Raw genomic sequence first — 20,036 nt, 5'->3', positions numbered from 1 at the left:
CGGGAGCCCCAGGAGAGAAGCAGGGCACTGGAGGGCAGGCCTCAAGCCTCTGATCCCCTTTGGGCGCGAAACTCTACCTTTGGCGCAGGTCCCTCAGAGTAGGGCCTGGGAGCCTGGGAGGCGGCCCAACGGGCGGGGCTTCCAGAGACTCAGAGGGAGCCCGGGCAGAGGTGGCAGCAGCCGCGAGAGCTCCCCTCAAGCCCCAGCTCCAGCCTACCCAGCTGCTGGTCCCATAGGCCTCTGGGGCCTGGAAAGAGCAGCCGGCCCGGCCTGCAGGGCCCCTCTGCCGGCCCTTCCGGGGCCTTCCTGGCCTCCCTGCCCTGCTGTCTGGCTGGTCCCCTGCTCGTTCCCTGCTGCCTCCATCCCCCTGTCTGTCCTTCTGGGCTCCCCGCCTCGAGTGCTCCCACAGGGCTCTTGCATAGCCGGCCCAGAGAGGGGCATCGCTCACAGGCGCCCCCTTACGCCAGGATGATTTCCAAGGCAGGGACGCATCACGCACACAGCAAGGGCACTTCTTGAGCACGTGACCTGGCCTAGAACTCAGCCGAGATCTTGGAGAGGGCCCTCAAGGCCCCCAGGCGCTGCAGCCCCGGAACCCAAGCTGACCCCCCCCCCCCAATTTACAGCCCACTGGCACCTTTGTCCACCCCCCAGTCAGCAGCTTCAGAGGCTGAGCAGGCGCAGGGCAAGGGCCAGGCCCGCAGTCACTAGGGTGCAGCCCCGCCCACCTCGCTGGTCCCTGAGGCCAGAGTCCTGACATCCTGGAGCCCCGAGAGGAGGCAGGTGTCCCGTGTTTTCCGGGGACCCTCTGGATGCAGGGGGCGATTCCGGTAGAGGATCATATGCCACCAGGCTTGGGAGGGAGTCGAGCGGCCGGGGAGTGGACCAAGCCTTTGCTCTTTGGAAGTTTCCCAGTGCTGATGGCCGGGTCGGGCTGATGAAGCTGGCACTCTCCATGCCAGAGCTTTTTTTTGCCCTTCCCCCAGGACATAATGACACAGCGGCTCCCTGCCTCGGGGCCGCCAGGGCTGTAATTTCAGGGCTCGAAGGGGGCTCCGGGAGGCGAGGCCTGCGTCTAGCTATCTTTAGACAGGCACGGGCTGGGTGTGGCCAGACGAGGGGAGGTGGACAGGGGACTGTGCCACAGGGAGGCGTTCGTGGGCCGCTTGCAGAGCCACCGAGATACGGGGAGGCCATGAAGCACCCTGGGGCCCCGTGGTCTTCCCCTGGGGAAGGCCGGCCCTGGGAGGCAGGGCCCGGATCTGCCTACCCGCTGCAGGCCCGGGAGCCTCGGGTGGGGTCAGCAGGGGAGGGCAGCCAGCGTCTCCCAAACGGGCCCTGCCGACCCGCCGTGGTGGCACGGCTCCTCCTCGGGGCTGTTGCTCCTGGGGCCATGACGTGGGGTGTGAGGCAGGAGGAAGGCTGGGCACTGGCTGTGCGGAAGGCTAGGTAGTGAGCCTGCCGGCGGAGGGGGTGGTGGTAGGGGCGGCGGGCCCTCGGGTCGGGGCGCTGGGGACCAAGAGGGCCAGGTCGGCTGGAGAAGCATTTGGAGGCCGAGGGGCAGGACTCTGGGATTGTGGCTGAGAGGGGGCCCTGGTCCCCACTCTCTGCTCCTTGAACTCGTTTGCCTATGTCGCCGGGTCCTGGTCTTCTTCCCCCCAGTTCTACCCCCATCCCGTGAGGACCCGTGTCTCAATTCAGGGACCTGGGGTGTTGTCATCACCATCTCAGCCATCACCGTGCAGCGCTCTCGGATGCCCGGTGCTTCGTGGTTACGGACCGGGCCACACCCAGGGCTGCAGCTTGCGTTGGAGGCGGTCGCCCCCGGCAAGGAGGCACGAATGAGCAGAGGACACACGGTGGGGCCGTGGGTGGGCTCGGTCCTGCCGCCAGGTGTTGGCTGTACTGCACTTGCTCCTTGGGCTGAACGGGCAGGCATGCCCTGCTGCCACGGCCACCGGCCGGCTAGGACCAAAGGCCCTGGCCTCCAGCTGCCGCATCCTTGGGCCTGAGCTCCTGGCCCTCTTGGGGAGTCACCTGGGCCGGAGAGAGTGGTCCCAGGCACCTCCTTTCCTCGGCAGTCCTGCCCAACAGGGACGGGGAGATACAAAGGCCCGGTCCTCTTGTCCCAGCTCCGGACCAGCTGGGCTCCAGAGCACCCGTGGGCCCTGGCGGGGCCTGTGTCAGTGGTCACAGGCCAGCTTCCACCTGGGCCCACGCCTGCTCCTGTCCTCTGTCCCCCAGGTGGTGGCCTCAAGAGCCTCCTGGTAAACTTCCCGCAGGCTCCTCCTCGCCTCTGAGTCGGCCTCTAGCTTCCAGGGAGTTTAGGGCAGACACCCACTAGGGGCTCAGCAGGTCCCAGGAAGACCGCCACTGCCCACTTTGGGTTCGGCCCCCCTGACAGGGGCCACGAGGGCTGAGCACCCCCTGTCTCTCTGAAGTGGACTTAACCCGGGCAACCAACCCCCTGCGGGTGCCTGCCTCCTCGGTCCCCTGTCCCCCTGCCACCGCTCCCCACAGCCAGGTGGCCCTCGTGTGTGGCCCTTCTCCTTCCAGGCTCTCCGGCTTCCGGCACACGGTTGAGAGGTAAGGTAAGGGCGGCCTGGGGGGCAGGGGTGCCCAGCCTGAACTTCCTGTGCTCCCCCAGGGCCCGACCTCTGGGGCTGCGCCGCGGGAAGGGGCTGGGGTTGGGGGCTGGGGCCAGGCGGCCAGGTTGGGGAGGAGGGTTCCTGAGAGCTGGGAAGCAGCGGGCCTTCCCCAAGGGGGCCAGTGCCTCCGGGGCTGCTGACCCCTGACCCAGTCCAAACAGGAAGGGCCGTATCTGTGGGCCCGGGCCCGGGAGGAGAAGGAATGCGGGGATGAGTCCAAAGCAAACACTCCGCCAGCTTCCCAGGCCTCTCCCTGCCCCCGCCAGAGTCTGGCCTTTTCTCTGCTGAGGACTCAGGGGCGGGGGGCAGGGGGCTGGCCATGGAAGGGGACCCGCGCAAGACTCACGGTTCCCAGGCCCAGACCCCAGCCCGAGGTGCCAGCCGGGCCAGGTTCTCTGCAGCGGGCACCAGTGGTCCTTCCGCCTCCCTGCAGCCCCGTCCAGCAGCATGGAAGGCCGGAGCCCGTCCCCGCATCCTCGATGCCTGGCGCTTGGCTGTCTCTCTGCCTCCACACTGCTGGTTGTGTGCCTCCCCGCCGCCTCCCTCCAGGGCCCTTGGGGGCCTCCAAAGATCCTACGTCACCACCCGGCATGGTTGATGGGTCCTGTCTTTGTGCTTGGCAGGGCAGAGCCCTCACGCTGAACCAGGCAGACTCGGGTCTGCCTTGGCCACCAGGCTGACAGTCAGCAACTCCAGGGGCTTGTGGCGGAGCTGCAGGCCACTTCGACCCTGGGCAGGGCAGCTGGGGGGTAGGGAGGCTCTGGGAGAAGGCTCCCGTCCCTGACTTTCTTAACCCCCCTGCTGAGGAAGCAGAGTGTCCAGGATGTGGGCTTTGGGGCCGCCACACACAGCCGAGGGCCAGCATGCACGGCTTAGGTCCAGGATGGTGGGGGGGAGGCTGGTGGAAGCGAGTGGGCTTGAAGGAGATGCATTTATTACGGTCGAGTCCAAACCAGTGCCTCGCCGGGCTGGGTCGGTTGCTCAGTGAGGGGGCCTCAGCAGTCAACGGGACGTGGGCGCATCTGAAGCAGCAGGGTCTTCTAGACCTTTCTCCCGGTGGTGCAAAGATCAAGTGGGGCGGGGCCCGCCCCCCCACCAGTCCCACAAGAGCAGGGGGCAGGGAAGGCGGGCGGGCTAGGCGCCCTCCCCCTCCCCCTCCCCCTGCTGCGGCCGGAGGACCACGCTGTGGTAGGCCCGGATGCAGGAGAAGGCGGTGGGTGGGATGCGGCGCCGGTCGATGAGGTTGTTCTCTAGGCGCGTGGAGATGAGGTTGGAGTCCTGGGCCACGCGTGTGTCACAGATGGAATTCAGGGGCACGTGTCTGTGGAGTGGGGGAGGGGTCAGGTGGAGCAGAGGAGCGAAGACCCCAGAAAGGGAGGCAGGAGTCAGTGAGGGGGCGGCTGGTTGTGTGCCTCCCCACTCGGGGTTCAGCCCGCGTTGCCCCTGCCCCGATTCAGCCGTCTGCAGCCCGCCCCCTTGGCCGCCCAGGCCTGTCAGGCACTGGGCACGGCCTGCTGGCAGGGCAGCCAAGATAGGCAGAAGGGGCGGTGGAGGACGGCCCCTGGTGCCACCCTCAGCCTCTGAGGCCCGTGGTGACCAGCCCTCAGGCTGGCAGTGGGGCGCAGGAGGGGAGAAGCGGGGACAGCGGCATGTGCGCTGGCGGGAGGCCCTACCTAATCTTGTTATGGCTCAGGCGCAGCACCTGCAGCGCCCTGAGGCCCAGGAGGCCTCGAGGGACAGCCTGCAGCTGGTTGTGGTCCAGCAGCAACTCAGCCAGGGAGGCCTGTAGGCCCAGGAAGGACGCTCCGTGGATGCCGTCGGCGCGCAGGCTGTTGTGGGACAGGTGCAGGAACTCCAGGCCCGGCTTCATGTGCGCGAACACGTAGCCGGGGATGCGCTCGATGCGGTTGTGGTGCAGGGTCAGGCGGCGGAGGCCCCGGGGCAGGAAGGAGGGCACGTGCACCAGCCGGTTGTAGGAGAGGTCGAGCGCCTCCAGCTTCCTGCCGGCCGGGCACACGGGCGCAGGGTGAGCTTGTGACGCCGGCAGGAGCCACAGCAACAGCTGCAGCCCCAAACTGGGGTCCCTGGTCCTTGCCCAAGAGGAGAGCGGGGGTTTGGCTCCAAAGGGCAGCTGCCACCCGGGCCCCCAACAGCTGGTGAGGGCCAGGCCCCGTCCACAGAGGCCAGGAGGAGGGCATCTGGGGCGCCGACTGCAGGGTGGCAAGGTGCCCACCCCTTTCCCTCCCTCCTAAACCCACACCTGCCAAAGGAAGCCGAAGCCCAGTGGCCTGTGGTCCGGGCAGGGAAAGAACTGCCACCTCCGCCTCACGACCCTCTCCTCTCCTTCCGCCCGAGCTGCTGCAGTGACAGTGCCAGATCCTTAACCCGCCGCACCACCAGGGAACTCCTGCAGCCCTCTCCTCTTGTCCCTACACTCTCTTGTCCCCAGGCTGAAGACGAGCAGAAGACAGACGGGGAGGGAGAGAAAACTAAGGCTCCTGGGGGGCAAGGCCGGGGGACCCCAAGAGATTGGGGAGGCGGGCATTGAGCCCAGGTGGCTCCATGGTAGGAGACCAGGAGCAGAAGGGGTGATGCTTGGAGAACAGGCCAGAGCAGGGAAAGCGGCTTCTCTCTGTGACATCCCCCAGCTTTTGTGGGCGGGATCAGTCCTTTGGCCTTGGGGTCGGCGCCGTCCTCGGCCCACGGTGGTGGGGGCTCCGGTGCCTCCCAAGCCTGCCGAGCCCGCAGCCCCTTCCCCGTCTACCAGCCAGAGGAACGCGGGGCGGCGCCGGCCGGGCTTGACTGGCCGCCAGCCCCCGGCCCAGGCCCCGTGGCGGGAGTGGAACAAGGCTGGCGGCCCCTCCCTGGGCTGCTGTCTGCTTTCCTTTGCCCCCTTGGCAAGAGGGGGAGAGGAAAAAGGAATAATTAAACCCAAACGTCCTGGTAACTTTTTCCTGGAACATGAGGATGCGGGGCGGGAGGCTCCGGTCCTGGGATTGGCAGGTCAGACGTCCACCCCTGCCTCCCCCGCCCACCCTGCCCGGCCTTGGTGGTGGTCTTCTGACCCCATAGATAGGACCTCCCGGGCCGTCATGCCAGCCAGCACCCGCCCCAGCCGTCCACACCAGATCACGGGGACGCCTCCTGGACCCTTCCTGCAGTGGGCTGACCAGTGGCCCCCACAAATAGGTCTTCCCGGGACCTGTGAATGTGACCTTATTTGGCAAAAAAGTCTTTGTCGATGTAAGTGAAGGATCTTGAGATGAAATCATCCTGGTGGAGGGTGGGCGGTAAATGCAGTGACAGTGTCCTTATAAGGGACGGAAGAGGAGAGACACAGACACAGAGGAGAAGCCAACCGAAGACGGAGGCAGAGATGGGAGGGAGGAGGCCACAAGCCAAGCAGCACCTGGAGCCACCAGAGCTGGAAGAGGCAGGAAGGACCCTTGCCTGGAGCCTTGGTTTTGGTTTTTGGTTTTTGTCTTTTTGCCTTTTTCTAAGGCCGCACCCGTGGCATATGGAGGTTCCCAGGCTGGGGGTCCAATCGGAGCTGCAGCTGCCGGCCTGCACCACAGCAACAGCCACGCGGGATCCGAGCCGCGTCTGCGACCTACACCCCAGCTCATGGCAACGCCGGATCCTCAACCCACTGAGCGAGGCCAGGGACGGAACCCACAACCTCATGGTTCCTAGTTGGATTCATTAACCACTGAGCCACGACGGGAACTCCGGAGCCTCGGTTTTGGACCTCTGGCCTCGTAACGCTTTGTGGTTCTTTGTTATGGCCGCCCCAGGAAACTCACTTGCCTCTTCCTGTGGCTGCTGTCTCTTCCGCGCCCCTCCTGCCCCTGTTGCTTCCTTGCTAAACCCAGCCCAGGGTGAGCTCTCAGCACCCAGGCTGCCCTCCAGGAATGGGCAGGGGCGGGAGGGACAGAGGGACATCTGGGAGGCGCCCCGGGCAGGGAGCCAGGTGACCGAGGTGACCCACCAGAGACCAGGCCCTGACTCTCTGGACTGCACGTGCCCACGGGGTGGAGCTCGGGCAGTGCCAGGGTGGCAGGCGACACTCACGGGAGATCGATCCAGGCACGGGGCGCCAGCCGGTCTTCCTGGAGCAGGTTGTTGCTGAGCACCAGCACGCTGAGGCTGCGGCTGCGGTTCAGGGTGCCCTCTGTCACCTCCTCAATGACGTTGGTGCCCAAGTGCAGCTCCTGGGGCCAGGGCGCGGGGTGAGGGGCCCACTCACCGCTCGCTGGCCCCCTGGCCAGGTTCCTGCTCTTTCTGGCCCGGCTCCCCACCCCCCTCTACCGGGTCCCACTGTCCCTGCTCCTCTCAGGGCCATGGCCAGCTGTGCAAAGGATCCCAGTGATACTGGCAAAACACGCCGACTCCTCAGAGCCCCACGAGACACAGGCTCAGAGAGCACTGCCAACACAGGGCCTCACTCGGCCCAGAGAAGGCATGCATCTTGCTCAGGGACACCCAGAGGGTCCAGGACAGTCCTTGAGGCTCAATGTTCAGCCTCTGGAAGGTTAGGACAGGTGGAGGTCTTTGGGGCTGAGACCTTGTGGGTTTAGTGTCCCCCATAGGCAGCTCTACCCACTGGCCTGGCCAGGGGCAGTAGATGCTCCCGGCTTTTGACCACAACTTTGCCTCTTATGGCCTTGGGGCTCCCAGATCACCTGCAGGGAGGCTGGCAGGCCGGACGGGATGGTCCGCAGCCGGTTCCGGTCCAGCCTCAGGTAGAGCAGGCTGCGTAGGGGCTGGAAGGCCAGCGGGGAGATATTCCCATCATGCAGCTGGTTCCCTTCCACCTCCAGCGTCAGCAGCTGTCCGAGCCCTGCAGGTGGTGACAGAAGGGCATGTGAGCTGCCCGTGGTAGCTCCACAGGCCCCCTGGCCCTAGAAGCCAGAGCCACTTTCCCAGGCTGGCGCTCCCTTCTCTGCCATCCAGCCAAGCTGCCCTGGGCAGACCCCCCCTCGCCCACACCTTTCCCCGGTCTCCAGGGCTGCTCAGCCCCTCTGGCCCCTGCCCCCCGCCAGGCCCGCCCACACCCCGGAAGCTGCTGCGCTGAAGGCCCTGCAGAAGGTTGTCGTTGAGTTTGAGCTCCTGCAGGGAGGCGGGCAGGGCAGGCACTGTGGACAGCGAGTTCCCATCCAGGTTCAGCCGCTTCAGCCGGGTCAGATTCTGGAAGGCGGGGGTGGGGGGAGAAGAGGGGATTGGGGTGCTGCTGGCAGGGACGAGGCCTTCTGGGCAGGGCTTTGGGCTCATCCTTCCCAGAGACACCCCTATTTGGTGGCATCGTGGCCTCATAGTTTCCGTTTAGACCAGGCCTGTCTGGGGGTTCCTGGAACCCCCTTTTTTTCCTCAGCTGTAGACCACGTCACCCCCAATCATAGAAACCCGCCGTGCTGGGTGTCTGCACGGCGTGCGCTCCAGGCCAGGCGGGAAGAGGAGCAGGGGCTCCCCGGGCCATCTCAGACCTGCCGCCGGCCCCCTGGGAGAGCAGGAGGAGGGGCTGCCTCGCACCTTGAAGGCCTGGGGGTGCAGGCCACGGGCGTCCAGCTTGTTTTTGCTCAAGTCCAGCCACTCCAGGTTGGGCAGTCCCAGGAACGTGTCAGCGGGGATCTTGGCAATTTCATTCTCTGCGCACACATGGGGCAGCCATTCTCCGGGGCCCTCGGTCCCTTCCCCCGCCACCCTGTAATGGGCCCTCGGTCCCCTCCTCCACATGGGCCTCTTCTCCCTGCCGCAGAGCCCCAGGCCTTCCCCTGTCATGGTGGGTGGTAGCCACAGTGGCCGAGGACCCACTAGAGAGGAGCCGGGGCACGTGGCCTTCTCACCCCTGCCATGGGAGTGGGTGTGAGAAAGGGGGGCCCCCCACCTGCCAGGTAGAGCGTGGTCAGGCCAGGGTCGTACAGGGCAGGCACGCGCTTCATCCTGACGTTGCCACAGGCAATGGTCGCCTGGGCCAGGAGGCAGGAGGCCGGCAGCGAGGGCATGGCCCGCTCTGCTGGGCTCAGGTCTGCCAGCCCACGGCCATGCCCTCGCCTGCTTCCAGGCCTTTTCCGCACATGACCTGTGGTTTCCGAGGTGCTACTGCCACCTCGGCCTCGGCTGCAGTCCTTCTTTTGACGGCCAGGTTGGTGGGAGGCCCCTGGAGGACGAGAGCCGCGACCTCAGCCTCGTTGGCCGGCTAGGCTGGAACAACAGGCCACGGGCCCCTTCCCTTGGCACCAGGGCAAAGGCCTCAACTGGGGCCTGAGGCTGAGGAAGGGGACCTGCCCTGGGAGGGTTGCCCTCTGTCCCCACAGGTGTTCAGCTTGGGCACACTGAGAGCAAGGTGGGGTCTCAGACTCGCAGCAGGTCCCATCGGCCCCTGGAGAACCCATCGGGGGCCGCCTGTCTCAGCCGCTCCTCACCTTTGGGGAGCCTCCCAGGCTTCGGGCCCCCTTTCCTGGCTTCCTGGCCTCCTTCCTGCCTGCCCTGGCCCTCCTCAGCGCCACCGGCCCCTCTTGAGCTCGGTGGGGGGGCTTGGCAGCCTGGCGCCTCGCTGGCCCAGCCCCAGTTGCCGTCGTGTTGTGGCCCCGCTCCTGCTGCCAGGCCTCTGCTGGTGTCGCCTTCCTCCGGGCCAGCCCCGATCTTGCCGGGGCCTTCCAGTGGGGGGCTGGGGGCTGGGTGGGGACTCCGTGGGCTCCCTCAGGCCTGTCCTGGCCGCCGTTCCCAGGGACTGGTTGAACTCGACCTGCAGAAGGAGCCGATGCGGGCTGGGGTGGCTGGGATCCCTGCACCGCTGGGGCAGCACTTCCCTCCCGAGTGGGGTTCAGCCGCGGCAGGCCCGCCTCCCTCCTTTGCTCGTTGCCCAGGCCTCACTTCTCCTTTTTCCTTCTTTCCTCAGGAGCTCTCAGCCTTCTGTCACCGACCCCCGAGGCCACCAAGTGTCGGAGGTTCCCTGGTCCCCGCCCTGCTTTCTCCTGGCCCCAGCCGGAGTGGGGGGCCGAGAGCAGGGGAGGGAGAGCAGAGAGAGCTCCATGTCATGAGCGGGCCGGGCCGCCCCGCCTGCCTCTCAGAGCTTCTGGGGCCCCTCCAGTCCCCTGGGGACAAGGCACAGATAGGTCTCTGGCTCGAGCTTCACCGGCCCTGGGGCCAAGAGCTGGGCCTGCTCCTGTGTCTCCCAGTGCCCTGTGGGTTCTTTCTGGCCAGGGAGGGGTGGGGACAGCCTCTGAGGAGGTGAAGGCGTCGCCACCACGTGGCACAGTTGCTTGTGGAGGTGGAAGCCCAGTGCCTGCTGGGGGTGGGGGGCGAGGCGAACCCAGGGGCCACTTGGAGGGGCTGTCAGCCACGGCAAAGGAGGGGCTGTAGCCCCCGGTCCTGCCCTCCGCCGCATGGTGGCCCCTCCCTAACTGGCACTGACCGTGGGGCTCCCTGCAGGTCCTGCTGTCTGAGCCCCCCCCCAACCCCTCGGCCGTTCCCATCCCACCTGGGGCTGGGGCGGGGCCACCGCGTGTGGTGCGAGGCCAAGGACACACTGCAGCCGGTCTGCTGGAGCCCCTCGTGCCACCCACTTCCGGCCTCCCACGCTTCTCCCAGTCGCCCCAGTAGGCCCTGGGCCGGCCAGCTCAGCTCCCCAACCAGCAAAGCCAGATCCATTCTTCCAGCTCCAGCAGCCCCTCCCAGGGGGCGTCTCCCCTCCCCTGCCCCCACCCTGAGCTCTCAGGGGTCCTTCCCAGCCCTGACCTATGCCCCCAAGAGACGTGCCAGGTAGGCAGCCATCCCTCTGCCTCAGCCTCTTCCTGCTGGGGCCGCCTACTCACCGTCGGGAGGCCCCGGCGGGCTGGGCGGCGGCAGCGGCAGGGGCAGGGTGGGCAGGCCTGTGGGCGTCGGCCGGTCCCCGGGCCCTCTCAGGCTCCAGCCCTTGGCCGGGGCGCCTCCAGCACAGCACCCCACCCAGAGAGCTAGGATGGGGAGCAGCGCCCTCTTCATGGCTACTCCGCACAGGCTGCCTAGGCTGGCGGAGGGGATGAAGAGCCGGGAGAGGTGGCAGCAGCGGCTGCGGCAGGAGGGGACACCAGCGGGGCGGCAAGCGACCGTCCTGCTCCCTGAGCTGCAGCGCCGGGAGCCTCCCCCGCCCGCCCCGGCCCTCCCCCAGGAAGGCTCCCCCAACCGACACCGCCCCAGGCCTGGATCCCAACTACCCCCAAAGTCGCCTGCTCCCACCTGAGGAGAAAGAGAGATTGATTTTTTCTTGGATCCGAGCGCTCTGGCTCTTTCTCTGTGAGGCCTGCCTTCATTCTCCACTGGCCCCCCATGAATGGGGCTTCTGTCTCTACACACAGTGGACCTGTGAGGCCCACCGCAGAGCAGGCCGCCCGCCCCAGGCTGCCAGGGCCCACCTCGGCGGCTGGGAAAGGAGACGGGCCGGGCCTCGCAAGTGGCAGGGCCAGGGCCTCCTGGGTCCTCGGGAGAGGGGGCAGGTGCCTGGCCGCTTGGACGATGGTGTCTCTGGCCCCCTCTGGAACCTGCCAAGCCTGTGGGGGCTGTGGCAGCTGCCTTCTGGTCCAGAAGCCACGGGCCTCAGCTCTTCCGCATGCTGCCCGGCCCCCACTGAGGCCTGCAGAGCAGGTGGGGCCAGGGCTTGCAGTTTGGCCCCCGCTCCTCCTCCCAGCTCCCTGCCTACAGCTCGGGGGCTCCCTTTCCTCCAGGCCTCCACTTCCTCGTGTGGAACGTGGCGAGGGGCCACACATCCTGCCCGCCACCCCCCAGGTCCCCACCCCCACATGGCAGTGCGTGTGAACCAGCGCCTGCCTGGTTCTTTAGGGACCTTGGCCTGGAGTGGCCTGGCAGGGGCTGGGTGTCTGAGCGCAGGCCCACGGCCGCCCTCGGAGGCCCCAGCCCCGGGCCCGGCTGTGGGAGCCGAGGGCGGGCGGGGGCTGGCAGAGGGACCGGGTCTCACCACACCAGCTCTTCGGGGCCAGGCTTGAGGAAGCTTTTCCTACAGCTCTGTCCAGCACTGACTTAGGTTTGGAAGCGATCTTAAAAAATGAGTTAACTGTGGGCAAAGGCTTGGGGGGAGAAGGGAGGGGGGAGCAGGCCCGGAGAAGGCGCTTCCCATAGCCATCTGGGTTCAGGGTCGCTGTCCGGGGCCACAGAAGAGTGGGTGAGAGCTGGGGCGGGGGTGGGGCAGGGCACCCAGTCCCCTGCAAGTGGGTCCTCGGCGTTTGCCCACCTGGGCCTGGGGAGCAGCCTGGGCCCCAAGTGCCAGACGTACTGTGCCTGGGGTGTGGCAGGGACACGGGAGTCACTGCTCTCTTGGAGCCCCCACGCCAGCCAACAGTCCCACAGGAGCCACACAGTGTCTGCCAGCACCCCCCTCCCCGTCCTGTCCTGGGGTTTTGGTTTAAGGCCTGAATTTGGGACCGTGCCACACACACACACCCGAGACGGGGGCTGTCTGGGGACTGAGTGTGAGCAAGCGCCTCGCGAGCCAAGGATGAAGCCACCGTCTGCCGGTGTGCCCCCGTGGGTGACACGGGGTGCCCTGCGCTAATGTGCTGGGACAGCTAGGGGAGGGGGAACACTCAGGCACAGGAGGCGGGGTCTGCCCTGGGATCCTGGACCACCGAGCAACCCCCCTCCCCGCCCCAGTGCAGAGAAGGAACCCAGAGAGGGTAGGGCTGGGCTGCCCAGGTCGAACGCCAGAGGCCGGGTGTCCTGCCTCCTGGTCCCGGCATCTCTCGAGGAGGGGGTAGGACCTCGCCTGAGGTGGGAGCCCCGACTCTGACCCTCCCCCTGCCTGGGGATGGATTCTGGAATCCTGGCCCCCAACCCATTTCCCCTGTTCGCGCCGCTCCCCAGGCGCTGACTAAACATCCTGCCATCTGGTTCCCATTAGCTGGCTGGGGGTGGGGGGAGGCCGGCTCCCAGGTTTCTCTGGCACAGTGGCCCGGAGGAGGGAGGGACCCCGCTCCTACCCACCTAGGCAGGGAGGGGTGAGGCCTGGAGGGCTCCCAGTCCCCCGGGTGGGTCGGGTGGAGTCCTGGCCTCACTGCCCTTCCCCCACTGGGGGCCCAGCGCCACCTGGCCGCCTACTCTGTCCCGTCTCAGGGCACCCGGCCGGCCCCTGCGGGGACCCTGAAAGGACCCCCACAGGGCAGAGCCAGCTTGCAGAGGCTCAGCAGGACCGGAGGTGCCCTCTTGCACCCGCCCCTCCTGCGCACAGAGCTTACTCGTGGACTCGAGCTGAGGCGGGCAGGCCCCCGGCCAACACTAACCCTGAGCCTGTGTCTGGAGCACAGGGTGGGAGGGGTGTCAGGATTTTCCAGGAACCAGCGATGTAGCCTGGGGGTTGCTGGGAGAGCTTTGGGCTCCCAGCTCTGCCCTGGACAGCCCGGCCATGTGATGTCAGGAGCAAGCCTTCCTTGCTCAGGTCCTTGGTCTCCCCATCTCAATGCTGTGGATACAGGCTCCTTAGAAAGTTCTAGAATCTGAGAGTTGGAAGGGACCTAGAGATGCTGCATTGGATGATCATGGTTGCTTCTAGCTGCACAATCCCGGGGTTCTGAGGGCAAGGAAGGAACTCCTGCCCCTTCTCCTCCTGTCCTTCCCTTCCGCGTGGCCCACGGTCCACACATGCTTGTCCCCAAGAACTCACCTCCCTGCACCAGTTAGGACTCACACCGGCAGCCCAGAGGATGCCAAAGCAATGGCCTTCATCCCTCAGGGCTCCTTAGAATCGCACAGCAGAGAGCTCTCCTTCTGTCAAGGGAGGATTGGAGAACGGGTTCTTTGCTCACGCTCACGGAACATTCCTGAGCCCCTGCTGTGGGCGAGGCACTGCGCCCAGCACTGCGTGCGTGCAGTACAATGAAGTGCATGGCCAGCTCCCCTGTGCTCGTAGAGCTGGCTCTCTAGTGGGGTGCACGAGGACCCCATCAGGAGGAAAGGGACTGGTCACGGTGATTGGAGCTAGAAACTTTTTTTTCTTTTTGGGCTTGGGGTGCCCAGGCCAGGGATCAGATCTGAGCTGCCAGGGATTCGACCTAAGCCGAAGCTGCGGCAATGCCAGATCCCTAACCCACTGTGCTAGGCTGGAGGTTGAACCTGCGTCCCAGCACTCCCAGGACACTGCCAAACCCATTGTGCCACAGCAGAAACTCCAGCAACAAACACTTTTTTTTGGGGGGGTCTTTTTGCCATTTCTTGGGCTGCTCCTGCAGCATATGGAGGTTCCCAGGCTAGGGGTCGAAGTGGAGCTGTAGCCACCAGCCTGCACCTCAGCCACAGCAACGTGGGATCTGAGCCACCTCTGCAATCTGCACCACAGCTCACGGCAACGCCCGATCCTTAACCCATTGAGCAAGGCCAGGGATCAAACCCGCAACCTCATGGTTCCTAGTTGGATTCGTTAACCACTGAGCCACGACGGGAACTCCCACTATTTTTTTTTTTTTTTTGTCTTTTTAGGGTTGCACCTGTGACTTATGGAGATTCCCAGGTTAGGGGTTGAGTTGGAGCTGTAGCCACCGGCCGACGCCACAGCCACAGCAACGCAACATCCAAGCCACATCTGTGACCTACATACACCACAGCTCACAGCAACGCCTAATCCTTAACCCACTGAGCGAGGCCAGAGATCGAACCCATGTCCTCATGGATACTAGTCAGGTTCGTTAACCCCTGAGCCACGACAGGAACCCAGAAACACTTTTGACAGGAAATCAGATGAGCACTGTGAGAAGGAGACGTTAGGGTGGAGACAGTGGAAACGAGGCAGCCACACGAAAGGAGCTCTGGGGAAGAGCCCCCCAAAGGGAGACAGTAAAGGCCCTGAGGGTTGGGCTCAGTTTGAGAACCAACAAGGAGACCCGTTTGGTGGAGCAGACTGAGGGAGGGTTGAGGCTGGGGAAGGGCGGAAGGGCCAGCTCGATCGGACATGGAAGGGTGGCTGGTGGACTTTGCCTTTGACCTTGAAGGAGGCAAGGAGCCACTGTGAGCAGTCACGTGGGATGTGACTTATAACAGGCTCCCTCAGGGTGTAGGGTGGAGCACAGACTTGGGGGCACAAGGGCACAAGGCGGTGATGGGGGCTGGTCCAGGCTGGCGGTCAAATGTGGGAGAAGTGGGTGGAGTCAGAATGTCGTGGGGGTGAGCCTGGGACATGTCGTGGGCAGGGTGAGCCTGGGACAGAGGCTGGAGGGTCCAGCTCCCGACCTGCCAGGTGTTGGGGACGAGACAGCAAAGGGCAACATCTATAAGGCAGGTCTGTGTGTGAACCCTCCCGTCATCCGCCCCCTGACAAGTGCCTTGAGCTCCTACTATGTACCAGGCCTTCTGCCGGGGCCAGGACAGGACAGTGGCTCTGCAGCCAAAGACACACCCCTGGGGTGACTCTGAGAGCAAGGAAACCGGCCCACTCTTGCGCCTTCCCAGTAACAACAACGTGTCCCAGTAACATCAAAACCTGCGCGTGCGGGCACATGTGCACATGGACATGGGTCTACCCATGGGGCAGGGGGGCATGTGGAAGGGTCCCTTCCGCACATATTTGGGCATCTATGCTACATAAATAAAGGTATGGTGGCCTTTTCCCTCTTCAAACTGGGAGAAGAAAAACCCAGACTTTCCATGCCCTCTTCCTGTTGCCAGCAGTTTCTTCCCTAGAGAAAACCCATCTTGTTTTAATGCCATTAAAACCTCAGAGGATCTGGTCCCAATTAAACAACTTTTCTTGCAGATGCTTTTGTGAGAACTAAATACATCGGGCTATCCAGACTCGCGTGTCGTGCTTCCTTGCTTGAGACCTGGTGTTCCTGAGCGAGCAAGCAAGCTGGGGGGCGGGGGGGGAGACTAAGGCGAAGACAGAGAAAACAGGAAGGAAAGGGGACACAGAACCCCAAATGGAGGAGGGGGGCGGTGGGTAGTAAAGGGGAGAGGAGCTGATGCCTTCAGCTGCTGGGTTGTGGGTGTCCCTGGGGAGGGTGAAAGGTGGGCTGAGCGTGGGGCGGAAAGCAGGAAGGGTGGTTTTGCCGCAAGAAGGTCCCAGATGACCCATGTGTCTGGGTGGAGGAAACACGGCCATGGTGGGGATGGGGACACTTGGGGGGGGTCACTCTCCCATCCTCCTTCTCCGTCTGAAGTTCCATATGGTTTTTGCCAAGAACGTGGGCCCTGCTTGACTTGCGGAAGCCACCCCTGCCCCTCCAGGTGGGCATCGGGGGGCTTCAGAAAGGGGACAGAGGCTGGGCAGAAACGGGCTCACGTTGGGCTGGAGGCGAAGGAGCGGAAAGGCGAGGCCGGCGCCCCCTCCCCCGCCCGGCCCTCCCGAGTGGGCACGTCCATGTTCCAGTTCTGGCGCCCGCGTCTCCAGCTCCAGACGCATGTGACTCAGCCCTGCCGGCCCTGCCAAGCCGTCTAGACCCGAGTGTCTCCCCGTGGAGGGGGCCGTCCCGCCCCGCAGTTTCCTTCGCCGCCGCCGGGCCCCCGCGCACGTGCAGCCGTGCGCGCCCCCGCCTCCCGCGCCGCGTGCACGCGCGCCCACCCTGCTCTGCGCCCGGGCGCGACCGCCGCAGACCCGGAGCGGGAGGGCGCGAGCTGGGGCGGGGGCGCGCTCAGCCCCAAAGCCCTCAGAGGCCCGGCCCACGCCCATCGGAGCCCCCCGCCCCCCGCCCCGTGCGCTCCCACCCCAGGCGCCGCGCCACTGGGGCCAAGAGCGCACTCGCTGGCCCAGAGCCTGGCTCTGTCCACACCCCCGCAAACGCCTCGGGCCTCCCGAGCACCGCTGGTCTTGGAGGCGTGGCCCCGAAGCCCCTCGCAGCCCTTAGGAGTGGGCTGGGATCCGATCCCGATCCCAGGCCAGGGAAACAGGCTCGTGCAGGAGCTTGTGGCCTGCGGGTGGGTGGTGTCCCCTCGGCTCCGACGGCCCCTTCGCAGCAGGAGGTGGGGATGAGGGCCCTAAAGCGGAGGTCTCGGGTTTGACACGGTTCAAGGGTCCTATGGGCGGGGAGCCACCTGCCTCTCAAGGGCTGGCTCTCCAGCTACTCCTGCCTTGGGCTGCCATGGTCGCTGCCCCCGCGTAGGGATCCGAAGGGACAGGAAGAGGAGGCCAAGGTCCCAGGGCAGCTTCTCCATCCTCTTGTGCCTGTACACTCTCAGTGTGCACACAGGCCTGGAATCAGAGCATTCCAGAACTGGCAGTCCTCAGGCAGCTCCTGCATTGCCAGTCTCATGCATCCAGAGCTAGGACCAGAGATCACTAGACTCCCCCAAGCCTACCCTCGAGGCAGGCCCACATCTGTCAGGCCCGTAGTGGCGGCCCTGGGGTCCTCCAGACTTAGGCCACCCCAGTAGCTTGTTTGCCTAGGCCAGTCTCTAGGGACTTGGGGTGGGTGAATGACAGCCATCCAAAGGAAAGTCAGTGTCATTCTTGTTCCTGGAACCCTTTGGGGTCCCTGCAGTCTTGAGGCTCTTCCTCAGCTCATTTGCAAGGACCCCCGCTTTCATATTCTCCACCCCTCCTTCCACCTGCGCGAAGATGGTTTGTTTTCGAGGGGGCTTCTGGCTGGCACGGATGGTGTGGGCTGGCTGCAAGCCCTGGGCACCTGGGTGGATGGGTGACCAACAGCCCAGCCTGGCAGCTGGGTCTGGAACAGATGAGAGAGGTCTGGGAAGGAGGGGCCAGGGAGCGGGGAAGGAGACCGAGGAGACAGCCCTCTCCCTCACCTCTCCTGGACAGTCTTGAACTCAGACCGTCCTCAGCCTGATCTCATCCCCCTGTCTCATTTCTCCCCCAGATCCAATGCCAGGCACTGCCCCTTACTTCTCCCATAGAGGAGCTGCTTATCCCATAACTAACTGAATTCTTCCCTCACACACACACACACACACACACACACACACACACCCTCACCCTCTTCATACTCTGCTTGCCTTTTCCTCAGGAGCCTGCAGAGGATGGGCAAGGGGTGCTCTGATCTCCTTTTCTCACCTGGAAATTGCAGGGGTGGAGGGACCTTCCATCCCTTAAAATCTCCCCTCTTTGGGAACCAGGCCCTCAACCCCTGCCAGACGCAGCAGAAGCCAACTTGCCTTCTTTCCCTTGCTGGAGAGGTAAACCCTTGAACTTCACCTTCCTTTGATTGGCATTTGGGGGAGTCCTGGTTAAGGTTCCCCTGGCACCCTGGGGTCTGCTGCTAAAGGCACGTGGGGCTGGGATGCTCTCGGGGCCCTTCCTTGTGCCCATGGCCCTGCACAGCTCCGGCCGGCAGCCCGCTGCTCCAGGGCACAGGGGCCATGGGGTGAAGCCCCCTGGCTGGTGATACATTTTGGTGCCTGAGGCCCAAGTGAGGCGCGCCACTGTAGCCAGCCCATCGTTGACACGATGGGGCCTGCCCCTGTCAACTGGTCTCATCTTCCAACCTGTTTTCCAAGCACTGGCACATGGCCGGGTCTCCCCCATGATCAAGAGGTTGGCTCTGGCTAAGTGCAGGGCTCGGGTCCGCCCAGGGCCCCCCCAGTCACATCCCCTTCTGGGTGGACCGGTCCTGCGGCCCCATTTCGGTCCCTGAGCAGCTCGGGCCTCCCTCCTTCCTGGACGCGGGGGGCTGGGGGCAAGAATGCCCCCTAGAAAGCTGTCCCCTTACTCCTCACAGGAGCAAGACCCCCATTCCTCCCTGCCTCCCCCAGCTTGCACACACCTGAAGACGGGGAGCTCCCTCCCTTTCCAGGCAGCCAGCTCGTGTTTAGACAGGGCCCTCTGAGAGGAGTGCTTCCTTGTATTGAGTTTGACTCCACCTTTCCAGAAGTTTCTACCACCGGGCAGCCCTTTCTTCCCTCCTCCCTGAGCGGCCCAGCAGTCTCTGCTCCCATCCTCGCCTCTAGTCTTTCCAGTGGAGGCTGCTGGGGGGCACCATGATTCTGAGGCGGGGTGGGCAGGGAGGCTGGCGGCGTCTTCCGCTGCCATCGCCATGAGCTGAGGGCCGGTCAGTGGGTTCTTCATGCAGGGGATCAACCCTGGGACCCCCTGAGATGGTCTTCGCTGCTCAAGGTGCTGGCATTCCCCGCACATCCCACCCTGTGCCACAGACAGAGCTGCTGAGTCGGGGAAGGGCTGTTTAGAGTACTGGCTCCATGGAGCTGGGTGGAGAAGGGGAATTTTCTTCCAGAATACACACAGGGGCTGGTTTCTTCCCGATCCTCAGGAGCAGAGGATATGGGGAGGGTGGGGGAGGCCACCACACTGCCATGGTTTCTCCCGCCAAATTCCCCAGTCCTAGGAAAGATCCACAGAAAAAGCCACAAGAATTTGAACGTCTGAGTTGGGGCTGTGATTGAAACGAAATTTTTTAAAAAGAAAGAAAAAACAAAAACAGAAAAAGAGAAAAAAAGACTTAAAAAAACAACCCAAAGCCCCCCTACAACCTTCAGCTGCCAGAAGGGCCCAAGGCAGCAGCCACGTCATCGACGTGGGACGGGACCTCAAGGTGCTTTGCATGTCTCTAGGTCCCTGGACTCCTGCAGTGGGCTGTCCCTTCAGCTCCAGTTCTGAGGCTTGGTGTCCTCAGAGGAGCTTGGAATTCCAAACCATTCAGTAGGGAATCCGGCCGCGCCCCGCAAGGCCAGGCCGGGTCCCTTCCTGTTAGCCCAGGCTCCTGCCCCTGCCCTCCCAGAACAGGGCCGACTGCCTTCTGCCAGGTCCCCAGGTCTCCTTCTCTCTAGACCTGCCCCCGGTCCCATCCTCCAAGAGATGACAGGGTGGGGCACCGAGCAGGGATAGACCCTGGAGGGGATTGAGGGCTGACAGCCCCACTCCCCTGGGCACCAGCCACCCTCCAGCTCCTTCCCAGCTCATCTGATCCCCAAGTCCCCGGGATGGGGGCATTCACTGAGCGGGGGGCTTTTGGAGGGGCGGGGGAGGACAAGGACAGGTTGACAAACTCCGTTTCCGACTCACTGAGTCTGGGGGGGGCCTGAGAGGTGCCAAGACATTTGTAAGTGGACAGGGCAGGAAGGAGGCACCGAACCTTCGGGAAGGCGGAAGACAGAGTCGGGGAGGAGGAGGTGGAAGGAGCAGGGCCCAGCATCATAATAGCGAACATTTCCAGAGCGCTTTTTCCATGCCAGGTATTGTCCTAGGTATTTCATAGGAATTATTACCTCATTCTATCCTCATAGCAACCCAATGAGGTAAACGCTCTCATTAGCCCCATTAGGTGAGGGCAAGGAGGCACAGAGAGGTTAGGTAACCTGCCCGAAGTCGCACAGCTGGGGAGCTGGGGCCGGGTTCGAACCCACGAAACCTCCGTCAACTCCAGCTGGGAATGTGGGAAACCGGAGACAGAGCACCGCTTTGGAAGATGGGACGTTTAAGCTCCAGTTCCGTCCGGTCCAAGG

The 20,036-nt window shown here is 64.5% G+C and overlaps 1 protein-coding gene across 2 annotated transcripts; it reads right to left on the bottom strand.

Annotated features, from left to right (window-relative positions):
* On the bottom strand, positions 3,561 to 12,274 carry LOC100623862 (extracellular matrix protein 2). Of its 2 annotated transcripts, XM_021080352.1 has the most exons (10): positions 10,463 to 12,274; positions 9,522 to 9,622; positions 9,071 to 9,393; positions 8,533 to 8,805; positions 8,178 to 8,293; positions 7,703 to 7,835; positions 7,331 to 7,488; positions 6,720 to 6,859; positions 4,322 to 4,648; positions 3,561 to 3,969 (listed from the first exon to the last, which is right to left on the bottom strand). In XM_021080352.1, exons 4-10 carry the CDS (start codon positions 8,648 to 8,650, stop codon positions 3,783 to 3,785), a joined length of 1,179 nt encoding a protein of 392 aa, XP_020936011.1. In that variant the 5' UTR covers positions 8,651 to 8,805; positions 9,071 to 9,393; positions 9,522 to 9,622; positions 10,463 to 12,274; the 3' UTR covers positions 3,561 to 3,782. The 2 variants fall into 2 exon arrangements, with proteins under 2 accessions (XP_020936011.1, XP_013842002.1); XM_013986548.2 differs by lacking the exons at positions 9,522 to 9,622; positions 10,463 to 12,274 and having other exon boundaries at positions 9,071 to 9,515.

Source organism: Sus scrofa, chromosome X (genome assembly GCF_000003025.6).
Source record: "Sus scrofa isolate TJ Tabasco breed Duroc chromosome X, Sscrofa11.1, whole genome shotgun sequence".
NCBI classification, from domain to species: domain Eukaryota; kingdom Metazoa; phylum Chordata; class Mammalia; order Artiodactyla; family Suidae; genus Sus; species Sus scrofa.
This window is presented reverse-complemented; position numbering and strand designations above follow the sequence as displayed.